Source organism: Cicer arietinum, chromosome 6 (genome assembly GCF_000331145.2).
Source record: "Cicer arietinum cultivar CDC Frontier isolate Library 1 chromosome 6, Cicar.CDCFrontier_v2.0, whole genome shotgun sequence".
NCBI lineage: Eukaryota > Viridiplantae > Streptophyta > Magnoliopsida > Fabales > Fabaceae > Cicer > Cicer arietinum.
The window spans coordinates 1,303,844-1,326,012 of record NC_021165.2 but is presented as its reverse complement, the minus strand read 5'-3'; the positions used below and the strand labels follow the sequence as shown (position 1 = coordinate 1,326,012).

Genomic DNA, 22,169 nt, shown 5'->3' with positions numbered 1-22,169 from the left:
TGCTTTATAGTATAATACGAGTATTGTAAATTTATTTATGGATTTGTTTTTTTTGATATTAGCTACTTTAAACTATAATATTTATAATTGATATAATTTTTATAAATTTAAATAAATGAATATAATATTTCAACCTCTTTCATTCAGCAGGTACCAATTTTAAAAATATTTGTAATTTTTTAATTGATATTTTGAACGTACAGTACAGGTTAATCTGAGAACGAAAGCCAGAGAGAGACGTTAGCATGGCATGTGTTACTTTTCTTTCAATTTCAAAACTTGAAAATTGAAAATTGAAAATTGAAATCAAATTTATCTGAGAGAGAATGTGTGTGAGTGAGTGTATTGAGTGTGCACTTGTCTTCATCATCATACCGTTTTTTCCATGAAACCTTAGCGGTCCCCTTTTTCAAACATCCTTAAACGGTTAAACCAACAACACATTATTTTCTCCTTTGTCTTTTTCCAAACTTGTCTAAAGCTATGTTATTTTCCCGTTGAGTTGTGTCCACCCCATTTTGCTTTTTGGATTCAAAATCGTTTTTTTAGCTGTTTTTTCTTTCTTTCTCAAAGATGGATTCTTTATCTAAAAAGGTTGAAGATTCTAAAAAGATAAATGATGGGTCTCGTTCTTCTCTCACTGATTCAAGTTTTGAGTCTAGACAAACAAGTTTCAGTGGATCTAGCACCTCGTTTTCTGCTTCTGAAGAAACAAAATCAGAAGAGTCTTCTTCTCTTGCTCCTTTAGGTTGGCCTATTCTAAAAGCTACACTCTCCAATTCCAAGCAATTGACTTCTGATGATAAAGATAAAGATAACAAACACAAATCCAACTTGGAACTCACAAAGTTCACCAATATTGATTTCAAAATCTCAGGTTAGTTTTTTATTTATTTATTTTTTTAATTTGTTTTATGTTTTTTTGTTTTGTTTTGGTTTTTGATAGATTTCCTCTAGGTAATTTTATTTTATTGAGAATCTAGTCCATTCTGCTAGATTCAACTCCCATTGGTTAATTTGTTTTTGTTGGAATTCAATTATGAGTGTTTAGTCCCATATTGACTAGGAATGGAGGCTATATTAGATATATAAGGAGAATGACCCATAAACCTAATGCTTTAAGATTTTGGGTTGAGATGTGGTGTCTAAGTTTCTTAAGAATGCTTCCGGATGTTGCGCTCCCCCAGACATAAACCTAATTCGCAGACTCCCCAACAGTTTTATGTTATCCATGTGTATTTGTTTTTTAGGGGGAAATACAGTATTTTATGACAATCTTATAATGTAATTTGATTTGTTTTATCTGTCTGTTAAATTGGTTGGAGTCAATAATTTGATTTTAAGTCATTAATTAATAAAATCCATTTGTTTGTTGTTTAGTAACTGCTAATAATTGGATTTATTTATCTTTTAATTGAAACAGATGTTGATATTATGATGAAGGAAAGGTTTGCAAAATTGTTGCTTGGTGAAGATATGTCAGGTTCAGGAAAAGGGGTTTGCACTGCTTTGGCAATTTCCAATGCCATTACTAATCTCTGTGGTATGCTTACTGAGATAGACCTATATATTATAATTGAGATTTGAGAAACTGTTTTGTTTGTTTGAGTTGGCATATGCTACAAAATACAAAATTCTAATTTTTCTTTTGGTGTAAATCTAAGTTGCTGTGTAATTTATTCAATTCAATTTGAATTTTATGCAACATGTAGCCACAGCATTTGGGCAACTATGGAGACTAGAACCACTACCTTGCGAAAAGAAAGAAATGTGGCGGAGAGAGATCGAATTGCTTGTTAGCGTTAGCGATCACATTGTTGAATTAATACCTTCTTGGCAAACATTTCCTGATGGAAAGAAACTCGAGGTAAAATTCGATTGAGTCTTAAGTTCAATGGCGAAACTTTGATTTCATACTGCTGAATTATTTATGATGTTTTTCTAATATGGTTCATTTTGCAGGTAATGACTTGCAACCCTAGGACAGATATTTGTATCAATCTTCCAGCCCTTCGCAAACTCGATAACATGCTACTCGTGAGTATCGAATTTTGTGATAGACATCACACACTAGTAGTAGTTGCAGTTGGCAGAGACATTGTTAAATGATTATATTTTCTTTTGCCACAGGAAATATTAGACAGTTTCAAGGGTACAGAATTTTGGTATGTAGACCAAGGAATTGTAGCCGCTGGCGCTGATGCAGATGGTTCGGGCTCTTTTCGCAAGGCAGTTCAGCGGCAAGAAGAGAAATGGTGGCTCCCCGTACCCCGCGTTCCCCCCGAAGGTCTCAGCGAGAACTCAAGAAAGCAGTTGAATCATTCCCGAGAAAGCGCAGGCCAAATTCTCAAAGCAGCCATGTCTATCAATAGCATTGCTTTGTCTGAAATGGAAGTCCCTGAGTCATATTTGGAATCCCTCCCTAAGGTTTTATTTCTAACATAAATAGTATTTTTTACATACTTTGCAAGCAAGATCCACATAATCCTTATACATATTCTTTTGTCAATTAGTGACATTGTTTTGAACATTAATTTGAATTTTCATAACTATGGCCTTACTTACAGAATGGAAGAACTTGCCTAGGGGATTTTATTTACCGATACATCACATCAGATAATTTATCCGCGGTGTGCCTGCTTGATTTCTTAGACCTTTCTTCTGAACATGTTGCACTAGAGATTGCGAACCGCATTGAAGCTGCAATTTATGTATGGCGTCGAAGAGCTCATCACAAATCCTCACCGAATCCCTACCGATCAACTACAAAGTATTCATGGGGGATTGTCAAGGACTTCATGGTTGATGGATATAGGAGAGAATTGCTAGCTGATAGAGCTGAAAACATTCTAAACTCGTTAAAGCATCAGTTTCCCGGCTTAACTCAAACGACCTTGGATACCTGCAAGATCCAATGCAACAAGGTTCCATACAACTTATTATTATACATCTTATTATTGTTACATGATCAATCTCATGGCCTTTTTTATCATTGACACATTTAACTCTTAACATTTCAGGATGTTGGAAAATCAATTCTGGAAAGCTACTCTAGAGTTTTGGAGAGCATTGCTTTTAACATCGTAGCTCGAATCGATGATTTGTTATACGTTGATGACTTGACTAAAAATTCAGATAAATCTGAATTGGTTGCTACATCAGTTAGTACGGTTTCTCAGAAGATTTCACATCCGTTTTCAGTGTCTGTCTCAGGCACTCCACATAAAGCAGCATTCGGCACACCTAAGTTTTCACCTGCGCCATTGATTAGTCCTGCAAGAGGGGAGATAACCCCTTTCCTCCACAACAACAACAAAGCTCATCGTAGTGGTTTAAGGGTGAGAAGAGTATTGTCAAATTATCTTGGCGTAGAGACTAAAACAAAGACATGTAGCTATCCAACCGAGGTTAATTGTTCAAAACCTGAATAGCAAGAAAACGGAACACACAGAACAACGTCCGAAGGAAACACGTGTGGTGGAAAACAAGACAAAATCCATTGAGTGCGGAAACTAAATTCTGTTGTGCACAAAGTGTTGTAGTCATTTACTAACTTTTATTTCCTTTTCCTTTGTACCATTCACGAATATTTATTCAGTAGTTGAGAAATCAAATACATAGTTATTACTAATTACTGAAATCTGAAGCAGTTGTTGGTCTGGTATTCATATTTTTGAATTTAAATATGCTTGAAATCACATTCAAATGATATTTCAAATTTAGACATGAATACAAATACAATAGTTGAAAAAGTGAAAATTATAATATAAATAAAAGGGGCATTCCGAGAATTGAACTCGGGACCTCTCGCACCCTAAGCGAGAATCATACCACTAGACCAAATGCCCTCATGTGATAATTAATATCATACGGTAAACTATAATGATAATATGACTAATCACGTTTTTAAAGCTAATTCAAAACGTACTTAATAACATTTTGGTAAAGCTAAGACAAGCTCCGAAAAGCCCGTTGGCAGTGAGAGTGAGAAACAGAAATGGCAATCTCATCTTCATTCACGAGCGTACACATCACCGCCTTAGACGCAATCACAAACGTAAACTCTCTTTTCACACTCGGAGTCTTCATCGGCTTAGCATGGAACCCTAACGATCCATCCAACAACCTCAACTCCGATCCCGCCTGCACTCCAACCGCCGCCATCGCCGAAAATCTCGTCACCTTCCATGTCTACTCTTTCAGCTCCTTCCTCTTCTCCAGTCTCATCGCTCTCGCACTCAAACAAGCCATCCGCCTTTCCCGCACTTCCACCGCTGTTGCTCACATTAACCGCTCTACTCTCCGCGTTGGTATGCTCGTTTCTGGTATCGGATCTGTTTCCGGTTGTGGTTTTCTTATGCTTGCTCTTGTTAATGTTGTTCAGATTAAGCTTGGAACACTTGCGTGTGGTAGTGCTCATACTCTTGCTGCTGTTGTTCCACTTTTTATATTTGTTCCTATTTCGCTTCTCATTTACGTTACTGTTGTTTTGTACGCTTTTACTCGCTAGTTTTTTTTGTTGATATTGATTTTGGAATCAAATTATTGTTTCACTTCAACCACAGTGCTCTGTTTTTTAATCCTCTTTTTGATAGTTGCAAGGTTTATCATCATATTAGTAAAATAAGGTAATAATTTGAGATTAAATGTAATCATACTTTCGATGTCAATCCCTAACACATATTGGATACTCAATATGACTTTAATTGGAAGTTTTGGGTTACAAATGAGGGAAAAAAGAAAGATGCTATGATTTGTTTGTAGGTGATCGCAACTTGGGAAAATTGAATTGGAATGGACTGGACCACTACCAATATTTTGTTCATTCATTTAATGGGAGTATTTATTTTCAAATTCAGATATATGTGATGTGATTGTTGATTGTGGATGGCGTTTGATAAAATAGTGATATGCTCTGAAATGTGGAAGTGGTATTTTGATGATGAGATTGTCATCTGTCAATACAAGTATTGCTATAGCGAACTAATTTTGTGTAAAGGAAGAATTTGGATTCTTAAATTAAGTGAGAAAATAAGAGTAATTATTTTAACAAACTTATGATTTGATATGATATACCTACAATATCTATCTTTGATTTGTTAATAGTATTACATACTTTATTATGTAAGCAGTTTATAGGAGCCGGATGGACTTATTTTCATTTTATCATGAGCAATGATAGGGGTGGAGGAAAAGAACTATGTATAAGGCTAGAAATTGACTTCAACTATATCCGATGAGTAAGAATCACATAGCAAATGTTTGGAATGGCTTTGGCAGCCAATTTCTCGCATCCCAATGCTTCTAAATGAGGGCAACTGTGACAAAACAAATTAGCTTATATACGACAAAGGAGAACCAGATGCACAACTTGTAGTGATCGAAGAGCTGACTTCGACTTCATGCACTGTAAGCTTTGGCCTATATAGGAGATACATAGTCTTGACCTTAATGAAAGCCTTGTCAAACAGATGCACAATTGCAGGAACATACCTACATCAGTAAGATGCTTCTTGAGAGTGATAAACACCAAGCTTGCTGCAGCTGCCACTATGAAAGTAGAAGGGTAGCTCGCACAACACTTGGGCAAGTCTCAGTCATATGTCAAATAAGATATCTACATAAATGTTTGCTCTAAGGAGCTCACATAACATCTTTAAGATGGCAATAGTTTCAGGTTTTCATCAAGTGGTTTGCATATATCAAATATGTATATACAAATGTTTTCTCTAAGTAGCTACACTTCTATGAGTGGAAAGCCATTCTTGATCCTATATAGAACCCAGACAACTCACTATAGATATTCAACTGATAGATTAAATAAAGTATAACAATTACTACTCATCCATCTCTTCCTTCCACCCACTCATTTTTATTAATGTAAATTCAAACCACCAAAGACAATGCCTCTAGTCAAACCTCGCTGATGATAACAACACATCCAAATCGCCTAACTATAGTCTTTCCAATTTGGATCCAAGCAAAACTTGTCCCGACTCACCCAACATATTTTCCTGCTACCTTCCTTGCCACCCAAAAGGAAAGAAAGACCTCTAGATTTTGATTATTATAACTTTCTTAGACACCTTGTAGGCACAGCAAAAGTACAACTGTATATACTTGTTAATACCAAATTTAGCAAAGTGAGTCTATCCCCAAAGGATAATTGTTTTTATAAAACTCCACCTTCAGACTAGATGCTAACTCAAAATCGCCTTTAGATGTTATTACATTTGATATTATGAGTCTAATCTTGAGTAGATAAGAGAGCTCAATATAATAGTGAAGTTGTAATAATCTTTCACATAATGTATTAGTCTTTTAGGTTTGGCCATCTTCACGACCTTAAGTCATAACAATTAATGCTGTTGAGAGTTTGGCTACATAATGTGTAAAGAATGTGCAACCTATAAATTGAGTTAAGATATATCACTGAATATTGATAGATGAGCAAAGTTGCCAAATGAAAAAACTCTATCATTGGGTTTATGTCGATAGGGAAATTTTATGAGTTGCAATTTTAAATTGATAAAAAAGTTCAATATAGTACTTCAGTCATGAGTTTCTTCCATGTAATAGATCAATTGTTTAGGTTGAGTTCTCTTCATAGACTCAATTCATAATCAACAATAGTTGATTATTTATACGTTTGAATTTAAAAGCAATTTTAGAAATACAGAAAAATGTCAATTAATTTTACTCTCATTTTTTATTTTTATGATATGATTAAATAATTTAATTCTTAATTTTTTCTTCAAATTAATTAATATTGCATGCACTACTAGGAATATTGTGGATACATAAATCACAGTTATAAGCAATATAACCACGTATGTATACAGTGAATATATATAGAACCAGACAGCACAAAGTATATATAACAGGGTCACATGATTATAAAACAGCACTACAATCTAAATTAAGGACAGTTATATATCGTCATGAAACCTTTTTATGTATAAAATACAACACATTCGACAGAGACTTCAAGCTATAGCCACTGCTTCAGGTTGTCTTTTGTGTAGTATTAACTTTTATGTGCGAGATGTAACAAAAAGGACCCAACACACATGTTGCAGAAGAGAGCGTTGCATGGATCATTTCTTATTTAACTAACTAGAGTGGTAGAGTATTGCTAGTACTGCATATATATTTATATGTCATCCTGCAACACTGTCAATTATTAATTCAAATGTTAGAAATCTGTGTTAAATGGTGAATCAATTATATGTAGTGCCATAGCAGGACTTGAAGCATTGTAATTTTAGGTATATGAATTTCCTAGCTAGTAATTTAAATACTGAATCTCATTAAAATAGTTTAATTTTAATTTTAAATACCTAGTGTACAGTCAGGATGGCGAGTTGTGGCAGAGTAATCATGTTAATAATAAAGGGAACCTGCACAAACAGAAAATAATAAATTACAAAGGTTTTTTAAAATGTGATTAATATTTGAGTTTAATTTCCGTGGACCGAAATTTTACACAGTAGACAAATAATGACCAACCGTCACCAAATCATGACCAAATCTTTACGGTATATAGAAATAAAATTCTTAATATTTTGAGTTGTTTTAATTGTTATTTATTTTGCTAATGGACATCCAAGAAGTTTCTGACCTTTCCACCAGTTCCCTCTTGAAGCACTGCCTGAATCGCTACCATTGGAATCATCATCATCATCCTTATCATTCTTGATCTGCAAAATAATTAGCAAGAAAAAAAGTTAATTTATAATATTTTGAAAAGTGCAATTTAAAAGGAAAATTAAAAAGCATATAAGAAACGGGAGGATGGGGAATAGAATAGGAACTAACAATATGTGGGGAATGAGTGGTCTTGCAGGTTGTTGGAGAATAATTTTCTTGAGCACCATAATATATTGATGAGCTGTAGTAATTGGGTCCCACAGTCTCATTATGATAATTGGTATCATCTGTAATATTCTTGTTAGACATGCCTTCACCTTTCTTTGAGTAATTTCCTGAAACAATTTTAAATAGAAACTTTACTAAATAAACCCACACATTAAAAAGCTACATGTTCCCTGTATATAGACAATATTTGAGGATGGAGTTATCTGAAGAGAGTCAAAGTAGGTTGTGAGAGTATAACGAACCTGGTGCTCCTCCTCCATAGTTTTTGCATCCCATGTCGTGCCTTGTTGAATCTCTCCTTCCACCCTAAAAACAGTAACACTATTATATATGCCCCAGAGAGAGAAAGAGAGAGAGACACCACACACATTAGAGACCAAAAGGATTTCAATTTTACTCGCCAAGGCTTTCGCCTGCTCAAATACCATTGGGAACTCTATTTTCTTTTAAAAGAACTATTGCCTAAAATCACACACATTATATGTATAAAAAAATAGTATTGTATTCTAACTCTAACTTAACATACAAAATGTCATAATTTATCATTTGTGTTGCATATGTATCGTACTCTATTTTACAAAAAGTATTCTACCCGTCTCAAAAAAAAAAAAAAAATTGTTCAAACTTTTGAATTTATTTAGTTTAAAATTTAGATCAACTATATTAATTTTTTAATATACTTTTTCTTATATTTTGGAAGGGAGGGAGTATATTGATAATTAATTAAGAAAACGGTTGCTTTATACCCAAAATTCTATAACTTGAATTTGGATTCACTATAATTGAATGCATTCATTTTTATTAAGATCTATTATTCGATTAAGATCGATCAAACGGTTCATATTTTAAATTCATGTTTTAGTTATTTTTAAATTTAAAATTCAAAAATAAAATATAGATTGTTTGATATGGTTCCGATATATTTGATTATATTGCAATCGGATTAACCTAATTTCTTTGAATCTGAATTTATTTGACATATTGAGAGAGATATTTAAATAAAAATGATGATGTGATAGACATTATTTGATGATGTGATAGACATCATTTGATGATGTGATAAAAAAAAAAGATAAATAAAAAATGATGTGTTGAATTAAGGATAAAGATTCTCTATCTTTAAGGGAAAAAAGTAAAAAGACTTTTTTTTTTTTTTTTGTCTCTCTTAATTTACATTTCTCTCTATCTTTTTCTTCTTATTTTAATCATCACTCTCTCTTTTGTACACACAAAAAAAATATTAAAGTCACTCTACTTTTCTCTACCTAAAATAAATGATGTATTTCCAATAAATTAATATACAAAAATTAAAAGTATTAAAATATAAAAATTGAATTAATAAAAGGAAAAACACTTGTAACTATAAATGAAACGGTTGTAGACCGGCCATTACTACAATTTTGACCATAACTTGAAGAGTTTGACCATAGGCCCTAACTGAAACTAACTTTTGGACCTATAACTGTTAAGTTTCTTTTAATTTGTTACACCCTCCACTAGTCCCCCTTAATATTTGATTTCCAAAGTTTTTATTTTTATCCCAAATTTTAATTCATTTGCGAAAGTATGATATGGTTAACATTAAATGAGTTAATTAAAAATAAATGAATATATATTTTTCTAAATTTATTATTTTGGGTTTGCTAAAAAAATTATATATTATTTTGAAAAATTATTACTCCAGCTGTCTCATAATATAAATAAAAACAAGTCAAATAAAATAAATATATATAATTCAAATTTCTTTGATCTATACATCTAATTTCTTTAACTAATTTTTATTTATATTATGCAATGGGAGAAACATAACACACTCAAATAAAATTACTGTGAATCAGTGTGATTTTACAAAAGTTAGAAATTTTTATTTTCACAATAATTTTATCAATTTCACAGTAAAACTTAACATACATACAATCTAAAAAACTAAAAAAAATGCAGTGTCAGTTAGGCTACAGATATAATTATAAGATTGAGAAAAATGTTTCCATGCATATATACACATTAAAAAAAAATATAAGGGGATAAAGGAGATCATGCATACAGTGGAAGGAGGTGGAAAAATGGAGCCAAAGATGCTGTTGGAAGAAGATGAAATGGTGGAAGGATCCTTAGGACCAAAAAGATGATCAAAATTGGTAGGAGACGAGGAAGAACCAGCTCCTCCTCCAACTTTCTTTTTGTTGTTCTCCATAAAGTAAATAATTCACTAATTAATTAAGTTTGTAAAGTTTTTTGATAGCTTTCTTTGTCAACCAACGAACAAAACTACTATAAAGCTAGTTTGGTGAGAATCCCATAATAACGACTAAAAGATTAATATGGATAAGGTTTGCAGCTAAGAAGACAAGAAATTAAAGAGATAACAATTTAAGGCAGAGAGAGGAGAGCACGTGATGGATAGAAGAGAAGGTTATGTGTGTGTTGGAACATGTAATGTATTGTAACGTATGAAGGGGTATTTATAAACCCAAAAACCATATAGGATGCTCCATCCCATGTGCTCTCACTCCATTTCCATCCCTTTCTTCTCTTTGACACATGCTTCTCCTAATGGGGCCCACGTGGACATTATGACCAAATCAGAATACTCCTTCCACGTCTCATGGTCTTCAATCTTTGACTAATTTTTTATATAATTTTAATTATCTTTATGTTATTTCAATAATTTTTTAAAGCATCCATCATAGTGGAGAGTAATGTTATAAATGTTGTATATAAGAGTAATAATTCATACCTAATATTTTATGATTTTTGGTTGAGATTAATGTCAAAATCTCTTGTAGTTATAGAACCAGCAATCTCTTGTAGTAAATATTGAAAATATCGTTAGAGATGATTAATATTACTCCTCTCCATAAAAATGATCTCAAAATTCGATTTTTAGATCCATATTTTCACTACTTTTATCTTAAGTTTATGGTGTTTAAAAAGTTCTATTAATTCATCACATGTTAAAAAAAATTAATTTTTTATGAATAGATTTTTTATAATATTATAAACTTGCAAAAAATTATTCAATTTTTTAAAAAATTTTGATGACAATTAAACATTATTTGTTCATGTAGGGATTAAACTGTTTGTAGAATAATTTTATAATAACTAAAACATGTAATTTTGTACAAATACTAAAAACGAAACTGTGCAATTTTATATGTACTTAAAACTTATTAAATTTGAAAAGTTGTAACAAAATATAACCACCTTTAATAATGTGTGAATAAATAAATGATTTTTATTCTTTGTATATTGTCTCACTAAAAAGTTAGGGAATATAATGTTGCCTTGATTTATGAAATGGAAGAGTTAAAAAATTAAAGTGATAAAGAAGTGGCGTGTTCAATCTCTACCGTCAACAAGATACTAACATTATTATCAATACTACTAATAATTAATATTGATAGTTGCAAGAAAAAAACTTTACAAAGAGATTGAGAAAAATATTAAAGACTACTAATTATCAATACTTTGTTAGGTGTGGTTATTATATCTTGAATTTATTTAAATTATACACATCATCAAATTCGTCTGTTATTAGTAATTTTATGGATAAAATTGATTAATAGAAGATACATTAGAGGATTAAAGTAATTAATGATAGATACATTCGAAGATAAAAATGACTAATAAAATACACATTCGATTATATTTTGTTTATGTAAAAATTGTTAGTGTTAGCTCAATAGACCATCGATTTTTTCTTATTTATTATTTGTATCATAACACTTACTATTATTTATATAATAATAGTAATATGAGTCATCTTAATTTATTATGTGAATTTATTTAAATCATAATAAAGTTCTTATAATAATTAGTTTGTTTAATGGAACATTAAGTGTGACATAATTGTGATATCCCATTTATCATAATGACATTATTCTTAAACTATCGTTAGTCAAGTTTTACTTTTAAATTAGACAACAATAATGCATAGAGACTATTACGTGAGTAGACTGATTGTCATGTCTCACGGGTCATGAATATGAGATATCAAGTGCTCACATAAATATAAATATTATGAGTAATATTTGTGTTAGATTGATCCGCTATGATAACTTTACATAATAGTTATACGAGTGTCAATAACGATTCTCATATGACAGGACAATTATAACGATAATTATTGAGTCTACAATAAATTATGTAGAGGGATGTGAGTGATGTAGATAAGATTTATATCTCCTGCATAATAGGAGTTGTGTCTTGCCGTCTTTCGAAAGAGTAATATATGAAATGTGTGTGATCATGCTAAAATAGACCAATATAAGATATTAAGTAGATTAGTGATTTCACGTATACTCAAGAAAGAAACAAACTATTGAATCTAACGAGAATAACACTTTTTATGCCTTTTATTTAATTAAGACATTTGGATGAAAGGACAATTACAAGACAATAAATAGTGAACATATAAGGTTAAAATCGTATTATTGATTTTCTTGTTAGTTGGATAAAAATGATAAATAGTTAAATGTTACTTATTGTTTGTAATATTTAATATTAATCTAACTTTTTATATTATTTTTATATTTTAATTTATTGTCAATTAAAATGTAGTCTATAAGATGATACGATAGAACTGATAAATAAAAAATTTAATTAAAGAATTTTTAATAAAATAATAATTTAATAAATTAATAAATTAATAATTTAATTAAATAAAACTAATTTAGCTTATACCATACAAAGTTATAATAAGGTTGTTGTAGATAGCATATGTGATCCGCCATCTTGAAATCAACTTTGTGAACCCAGAAGAAGTGCTATGAGACTACTATTATTTGATTCCATATTTGACCGGACTTAGTAAAATTAAGCCTAAAATTTAGCGGTGGAGAAAAATCCCAACACTTATTAAATTAGGGGATTAAAATTTCAATTTAGAAATCCGAGTACTAAAATTATAGTTGAATGGCAATAAAAAAGATAAAAATATATGAGATTACTATTATTTGATTTCATATAAGTGTAATTGTAATTTTGGTCCCCTTATTTTAGTTGAATTATGAAAATAATCTCCTTATTTTATTTATCTTCAGTATTGGCCTTCAAACAAAATCTTGGGTTAAATTTTAATGAAATGTTAATTTTTTAATGATGTGAAAAAAAAAAACACGATGTAGAAGTTTCTATATGGATTATTAATTACATTTTATTATAAATTCAAATTTGTAAAACACATTTTCTATTTTTTAAAAACACATTTCCTATTTTATTACATCATTTAATTACAAAAACATAAAAATAAAATTGAAGTGCTAAAATTGAAGTGCTATAATTAAATGATGTAATAAAATAGGAAATGTATTTTTAAAAATAAAAAATATGTTTTTACAAATTTAAAATAATAATAAAATATAATTAATACACATGAAATCTTCCACGTCATTTTTTTTAAACATAATTAAAATGAATTACATTTCATCAAATTTTAGATCAATATTCTTTTTGGAGGACAAAACTGAAAATAAATAAAATAAATGAACTATTTTCATCATTCAACTAAAATAGGAGAGTCAAAATTATAATTAAATCTAAAAAATATCAAATATATAGTACAATTGGTTGAATAAAAAAATATTGAAAGAATACCATATAAAATGTCGAAATTTCACACTTAAAAATTAATATAACTCATTAATTTAGGCAAAATTGTATCTTTTGTCATTTAATGAAGAAGGTACAAGATATATTTTTTTAGTCACTTTATAGAATTTTGTGTTTGCTTTTAGGTAGAAGATGATACTCATCAGCAACCTCATAATTCACACTATTTTTTTCTTAACGAAAACTTAAAAAAGTCAACGGTGCAAGTTATTTGAAACATAAAAAATTCATATAAGATAAAAACAAACAACTTAAACGATCTATAGTAAAAACAAATAAATTAAAGAAAATATTAGATAATATTTTTATATTTTATACAAGCAACCTATTTTGTCATTTTTCTCTAAAAAGAATATTTTTTTTTTATTATATTACATTCAACTTAAATTTAAAAAAACTTACAAAAGCTTTCCGGACTCAATTATGTTTTAAGAAATCCAAATTTTGTGTGCTAAATCTTTTTTTAAATTTTTCGAAAAAATATTTATATTCTGAAAAAAATTTATGAATTTTTTTTTTCAAAACACAGTTGTGTTTCAAAATATTCGAACTTTGTGTATTAAAACATTTAGTTTTTCGGTACAAAATTATGTTTTAGAAAATTCAAACTTTGTATATAAAAATTTTTTATCAAGTTTTTTAGAATACAATTATATTTATGAAAATTTAAAATTTGTGTTTCAAAATACAATGTGTTATAAAAAACTTAATGTATGTACATGATAAGAGGCGGTGCTTCATTTTTGCAAGCAAGACGAATTCACAAATGTTGATTCTGACCATAGTTCTTCTCCACGATATGAGATTGAAAAAACAAGTCCCTAAATGGTTCGCGAATGTTGATTCCGACGATAGTTGTTCTCCACAATATGAGATTGAAAAAATAGGTCCCTGAATGGTTGTGTGGGTAGAAGACATCAATGTTCATAGCAAAAACAACAAAAAATCCATCGAGATCATTATATAGTTACCCATGTCATGAGATATGATATCTAAGAGTAATTTTAATCTCCTATTTATGTATATCCTTAAATGTCGATATGAAACAAATTTTGTCAAGGATGGTATTGAAAATTGTAACTTTTTCATGTGAATGGATGAATGGAAAGACTATTTTACTTATAGGGCATTACGAAGAAGAGGAACAAAAGAATTTGAAAAAGATGATGAAAAAAATTATGCAAGTGATGAACAATTTAAGAAAGAGGTGAATGCAAATATGAACAATTTAATAAAGTTATTGAATATTTTATTTTTGCATCTTTTGTGATTCAATTGTGTATATGATAGTGCAAGTAATTGAAGTGGTGATTGTTGTTGTGTAATTTTTTTATCCTAGAATTAGTGAATGTAAACTATTCATTTGAAGGATATTTATATAGTTGTGTTTTCATTCAACATTCGTGAACTATGATATGATCCATAAGATTTTTATTCAATATAGACTACAGAGGGAGTGAAAATGCGTTTGTTCTAAAGTGAAATGGGACTATATAGAAGATTTTACAAGTAACTATCTAACTACCCTTTCAACTTCTTTATTTAATTTTGGTCATTTTCTGAGTGACACTTAGAATCAATAAGAATATGCTATGTGTTCATCTTATGTGGCTTGAGCTAGGACACATAAGCAAAAACTAATGAGTTAACTCAGAGTTAAAGTTAGGGATTAATTTCATTAACGAAATTCAAAATTAAAGTGTTTAAAATATTTTCCTTTAATTAAGGGACCACAATGACATCTAGTTACTTTTAGAGATGAAAATGACCATTTTGAGACGAAAATAACCATTTACTCCTTATATGCATCATTTAGAATTTTTTATTAAAGAGTAGCTTATGAATTAGGTTAATAGTTACAAACAAACTATCAGTTTACTTTCTATAAAATACATACAACTTGATAATATTTTATAAAATTTAAAAGTGATTGTGCATATGCGTTCTTTATAAAGTGCATTATTGTCCTGCTTTTAATTACTTTTTTAAAAAACTCATAGTTTAGTTAAGCTCAAGCAAATCCTTAAAAATATTCTATACAAGGTTGGATGCAGTTATAGATTTATTTATTTATCTATTAAATATTGGCTTAAGTGGAAGGGGAATCATAAAATGCATTACAATATTACTTGTATTTAACATGGTTTGAAGATTCTTGAGAAAAAGGTATGATCAGATATCATAAGAAATTGGAGATAAACTCCACTTTAAGATTGTTTAAGTGGGTTCAATTGAGTCACACAACTCATTGAATTTATCTGTTTTCATTCTCAAAATGGTAAAATAAATGTTACAATTGCTACATCTACTTTTACAAAATTTAATCCTTTATAATTTTACCGCTACTTTTACATTTTATTCAAATCACTCATTTTACCATTTTTTTATAAATAAAAATAAAAAACTAAAGTCACGTTTAGTATACAAAGCTGTGTACCATATATACATACGTTTGACCCTAAACTTATTTATTTTACATTCTAATTTTTTATAACTATTATGCAAATGGCCCTAATATTCTAATTTCCCACTTTTTACATTTAATAAAACATAAAACAAAAGAAATTCATTAAAAACAAGACTCAGATTAATTAGTTTAAATTATTACAACCCATCACTACCTAAACGATGGCAACAGTACACTAACAACTAACAATGTTGATTAATCTCAATAAACCTTTAAACCCAACAAACAAACATAAAACATTTACAATAAGGCCCAAATAGAAGGCAATATAATACACCAACAACATTCATTAATTTAAATAAGTATTTTTTTACTTAATTTAAACCCATAAATTTAAAGAAAAAAAATATAAATTACATTAAGGTTCATGAAGATGACAAACTCATGAAATCTAGTATGTCTCTGGGTTTGTTTCTTGGTATATAATTCTGATTAACTCGCATATTTTTTTACATAGGATTAATTATCAAATCTAAAAGTCTGTAGTTTTTTTTTTTGGCACAAAAATATTAGTAATAATTTTATTTTTTATTAATGCATAAATGCAATTGCCTTTATACTGGAGACCCTATCTGCAAATATCTACAATATAAAATCAAACTTACTAAAGAGGTATTCCTTCTTAGATTTTGACCATTAAATTATTTTATATTATATTAATGGTTAAAATCATATTTGCTTATGTTAAGCAAGTTTGTCCACTTGTGTACTTAAATGCCACTTACAAACTTAATATAAATTTTGTGGAACACAATTAAAATGTGGAGTAGAGAGATTTTTTAATGAATTTATTTTATATGCAATTTTAGTGTAAAAAAAATTTACATTGTCAATCAATCTTGAATTATTAATAATGTTCAACTTAACCATTGCATTGTTACATATACGATTTTTCATAATTGATTGATTGTGTAAAATTTATTTATATGTATACAAATTAAACTATTTTTTCATTTTTTTTTAAAGTGAGGGGAAAATCATTATTTTTTGGAAGATCTATGAGATAGAGGTATAATTGTGGGAGCAGTGGGCAAATTTTTCATATGATTATTCGGAAGCATAGTCCAAAAGACAGAATTTTTTTTTTCTTCCATAAATATACTTCCAAAATTTATGCACGGTGGAAAAAAAACACTCTCGTTTATCACACATGCGCGATGATTTGACAAAATAATTTGAGGCATCAGTTATAGTTAAGGCCGAGTTATAGCTGAGAGTATGTCTACATTGAAATAATCTTTATCGCTCATTGATTTAGATAATATTTTTTATCCCCACTATATTTTTGAATATATTTTAAATTGACTAATTTAAACATATATTCTAAATAAAAAATACATTTGAATCCGTCAATTCATACAAAAATTAAGAGTTTATGAGAAAAAAAAAAAAAAAATCACAAGATAAATTAATCATATTAATAAAGAATATGTTTAGTAAGTTGCAAAGAAATTTATATTTAGAGAAAAAAACAATTTTAAAGAGGGGTTAAAATGAAGGAGAAAGGGAGGAATATTTTCAAGTTACAAGAATCATTTAAAATAAATGCACTTAACTTGATATGCATGATCCTTTCATAAGATTGCTTGAAAAGGAATTGTATCAATAAAGCAAAATTTGCATGATTAGATTGCCTTTATTTTGTTAGTTAATGAAGGACTAGATCCTTATTCTATCGTTAATAAGCAGAAGTTGTAAGTTAATGCCTTTAAATAATGGTTGCAAAAGGTCACATGGTGAATGATCAAGATATAATTTATATAGAAGGGATGTAAGAGAATTTTAATAAAAGTATATATAATGGTATGCTTAAAGAATTCTCTTCATTCTCTTAGTTTCTCTTCAGATAACTAAGGATAAGGACCTGCGTGAGAGAATTTCATGGAGAGTAAAATATTCTTGCAAAATTAAAGTACCTTTTCACATCAAATAATGTTGGGGGTTAGTATATTAGAATATGCCTCAAAGCCAAGGAAGCTTCTCTTTTCAAAGGAAGTATTAATCAAATTTGAGACCAAGGAAGTATTTATTAGTTTCACTGTGACTTATACTCAGAGTATTTTGTACCGAGTGTATTTAAAAAAACATACATTTTTCTTAAGTGTATATTGCTGAGGGTAGGATCAAACCTTTAGTGTCTAACTCTTTCACCCTAATCAAGGTGGTTCAATTTGATTTGAGGTACTCTTTTAAAAAATCTCATCTCATCTCGTTTGAACTAATCCAATTAGATACAATATTTGTAAAATAATTATATTAATACTTTTCTTTTGACAAAAAATCTATTAATATAATGATAAAAATATAATATAATAGTTCCCTAATAATTAACTTACGGAATAACAATAATCTATTATATTTAAAATACATAAAATAAAATAAAATAAAAATAGATCAAACTAAATTAATAAATATTATTAAATTTGTTTTGCTCATTTAAAAATCAATACACAATAGATTAATATACTTATAAAAATATAAGTTTTAAAACTATATATATATCGTCGATTCGGTTTTAAACCAATATACCGTTTAATTTTGAATAGATTTATTAGATATAAAGTCTCAAGCATTTATCGACTATCTAATCGCCAATGATACCGAGCGTCATATCAATGAATGTCTCGTTCTCTCCACTAAACAGAACATAGAATACAAAATGCATAGAATTTGCAGCACCATCACTAATCCTATCAATTTGAAAATGTTCCACATAAAGCAAACAAATAAGTCTTAGATTCCACTTGATATTGCACATAAAACACACAGAACATAGGATACAACATGCATACATTTAGCGGAACCACGAACACTAATCCTAACCCATTTGAAAATTACATAAAGCAAATAAATGAGTCTTACTTTATCTCCACACAAAGGGTAGCAAAGGCATCATATCATTTCATATCGAAGCTTTGATAATCAATCTTTGCTATAACTAATTTATTAATTACAACTGATTCTTCCGAATCGGACAGAGATATCTAATATAGTAGTAGTCTTGTCAGAATAAAATATTATAAGTAAAATAGTAGTTAAAAGTTTATGTATTTGATTAGAAATTTAATTTAAATACATCAACTTTTTAAATATCATTTTTTTCTATATTTCATTTCAGAGTAGTATGATATATAACACATTTAAGTATCTTTCACTACTTACCAAAAAGATAGATATCAAATTAGATACTTTTTTTGAAATTAAATATAAATAAATCTATATCAACAAAAATTGATTACTAAAATAATCAACTTTTATTAATCTAAGTTGTTTATTTTGAAGGTCAGAGAGATTAAATCAACCTTAAACGAATTTTATCAAAAACCCTTATGTCAATTTTTTATTTTATCCAAAACCCTCCTTTGGGATACAACTAGCAAAACACGGCTACATCCACTACCCCATTTAGCAAATTAAACAATAATTAGGTTAAAGAGTTAATAAAAAGTTCAGATTAAATATATTTTTAGTTTTTATATAATTTCACTATTTTTTAGGCCTTATAAATTTTTTTCCAACTTTTTGGCACTTTATTTTTTTAATTTTTTTCCATCTTTGATTTTAAACTATTGTGTTATTCAAATTGTCAAACTATATTTTTAGTAAAGTTTATGACATATTGTATTAAAATTGCGGCTGTGTTAAAGATTTTGCAGTTTTAGTCGTTATGAATGTTGCATAATTTATGTTGTTGTCGTGGCATGAATTAATCACAATATTGTACTAATTTTATTCAAATTATTTGTATTATCATATAAAGTATAATATTAGTAGAGATACGAGAAAAATCACAATAGGAGAAGGAAGTCAAATAGTGGTTAGATCTATATTTAAAAAAGTGATTTTTATCCTTTTGCGTTGAATAAAAAAAGGATTTTCAATTTTTGTTTTTGGTGAACGAGGTTTTGTCGCAGCCATTGTGCATGTAACAACGTTTCGTGTGCGTTCGCAACTATTTTATCGGAATTTTTTCTTTGCTAAATTTATTTTAAAAAATTGATTATTTTAATTTTTTAACTTCATTTGGGGAGTCTCATTGTCTACTTTGAATTTGGTGTATAAATTTCAGCAATTGTATTTTTCATTCACAATACTTTTTGGTTAGTTTGAGTAACTCATGTACTCATCTTATTAATAAATTATCACTAAGGAGAATTATATAATTCTCTATTGGATTCTTAAATAGTAGTGCACGCAACCTAAGTTGCACCACCAGCATACGATTGCTCACCCTCTCACTCTCTTTCTCCTAATAATGACTTGAACATTGGAATGTGGCATGTAAAACACCCTTACTAAGGACATTGTCATCATCCTTTGCCACACTCAACCAACTTCGGTTGTTGTACAGCAAGTACACCTCAGATCAAGAACATTGTAATCTTGAAATGTGATGGATTTTATAAAACATAGATCTAGGCATTGGACCTTGATAAAATAGTGGGAATTTTCTTTCTTAGATTGTGCTCTTGGTCTTTTGAATGTATGAAGCAAATTAATTTGCAAAGGTTGTACTACTCTAATATGCTTTACTTTGTGATAAAAAAGAATTATAGAATCTAGTAGAAATTTATAAAAATTCGTCAAAAAAGAATAATTTCTTTAGGCCGACAAGTTAATTAGATTGACATGTGCTTATAAAGTTTATGTTGTCAACAAGAACAACAATGGGATGGGTAAATGAGAAAAGAATAGAATAGAATTTAGAGAATTGTGCGGCCCAAAACAAAAATAGACTAACTATCAACAAAGAGTGGACCTACGTTATTCACTACATACACCCCACATTTTTACTCATTTCATATTATTATTCACAGCCGTCTTTGACATTTGGAAAATCATCCTTTCAATATAATGTAGTCATAAAAAAAAAATAGTAGTAATTATTTGTTGTGTTGCAGATGTAATATACTTATTTTATTTTTTATGCAATTTTAATATATTAGTTTTTCATAATTATTTATTTGTTGAGATATGATTTGATATATATTAATTAAATCAAACTTTTATCCCAAATACTTTGACTAAGTATTTAAAATATCTTTACACCTGTTATGATGGATCCATGTTGTAAAGAATTAGTGGCCACGTATGTATTTTTTAATGGAGAAGTCAACTTCTCAACTAGGTGATCACTTTATTTATACCGTTGAAAAAGAAAAACAATCAAAACATGAAAGACTCAAATTGGTCGAAGATTGGAAAACAAGCGGTTAGATTGAACTCTCGAGAGAGACGAATGCTAAAATGTGGAAGAGACACATAGATGTGTGTCAAACATGTGATGGGAATATGATGTAGACCAAAACTGAATTTTTCTCAAATAAAAAAATTAATAATTTAATTTTGCAGTTTCTCAAAAAATAGTATAGCACAAAGTCCAAGTTCAAGCCCACAACTATAGGATAAAATGGCATACACGATTTTCATAGTGCAACTTCATTTGAAATAAATAGGCGTGTCTTAAAATGTCTCTTTTTGCATCTCGTCTCATGAACGGGATAGGTAATTCGATGGGTAATCCGAATTTAGTCTTTGTGTTGTCCTTATTTTTTTTGGGAATTGAGAGACTCAACCCATTGTTTATGAGACAAAGTAGATTCACGGGATTGTACGCCCATAATCAAAGGAATATATATTTAATTTTACTTTTTGATGGGCCGATCCAACAAGTTAAAAAACCGAAAGCAACAATTAAAAATAAGTTTTTTTAATACAAATAAGACTCTTTTTAAATGCGAAGAATTAATAACATCATATATATATATATATATATATAAAGGTGGACATAAATTATGATTTTTAAAAATACAATAAAATTAATTTTAAATTATTTATCAAAATTATTTTAATTATATTCTTTAAATTGTAAAAAGAATTACAATAGACATGACCATAGACATAGACATGATAGTCTGAATTTGACCATAGACATGATAGACATAGACATAGACATGGCATAGACATAGACATAGACATATTCTTTAAATTTTTTAATAGTCTGAATTTGATCACCATAGACATGATATTCAACAACTTTATACTTTATCAACTGGACTAACATATATAATAATTAAGTTTATAACATAATTAATAATATCATATATATTTAGTTTGGAGACTTTTTTCTTTATTAAATAAACCTAATTTTTTAAATATTGATATTTTACGTAGTTTCATAAATATTAATATTCTCAATATTTCCATGGTTTGC

At 28.9% G+C, this 22,169-nt stretch overlaps 2 protein-coding genes, 1 non-coding gene and 1 pseudogene across 3 annotated transcripts; 2 read left to right on the top strand and 2 right to left on the bottom strand.

Moving 5' to 3' along the window:
- The first annotated feature begins 228 nt into the window (after positions 1-228).
- Positions 229-3,668, top strand: LOC101504709 (rop guanine nucleotide exchange factor 7-like; annotated as a pseudogene).
- Positions 3,669-3,776: 108 nt separating this feature from the next.
- Positions 3,777-3,848, bottom strand: TRNAP-AGG (transfer RNA proline (anticodon AGG)). The gene has a single exon. It is a non-coding gene; the product is annotated as a tRNA-Pro (tRNA).
- Positions 3,822-4,559, top strand: LOC101504387 (uncharacterized). The gene has a single exon (XM_004503155.4). The coding sequence runs from the start codon at positions 3,998-4,000 to the stop codon at positions 4,508-4,510; it is 513 nt and encodes a 170-aa protein (XP_004503212.1). The 5' UTR covers positions 3,822-3,997; the 3' UTR covers positions 4,511-4,559.
- A 2,246-nt stretch (positions 4,560-6,805) lies between these two features.
- LOC101504080 (uncharacterized) lies at positions 6,806-10,328 on the bottom strand. Its single transcript, XM_004503154.4, has 6 exons — positions 9,923-10,328; positions 8,121-8,184; positions 7,819-7,985; positions 7,622-7,700; positions 7,341-7,400; positions 6,806-7,173 (listed from the first exon to the last, which is right to left on the bottom strand). Exons 1-5 carry the CDS (start codon positions 10,070-10,072, stop codon positions 7,384-7,386), a joined length of 477 nt encoding a protein of 158 aa, XP_004503211.1. The 5' UTR covers positions 10,073-10,328; the 3' UTR covers positions 6,806-7,173; positions 7,341-7,383.
- Between the last annotated feature and the right edge of the window lie 11,841 nt (positions 10,329-22,169).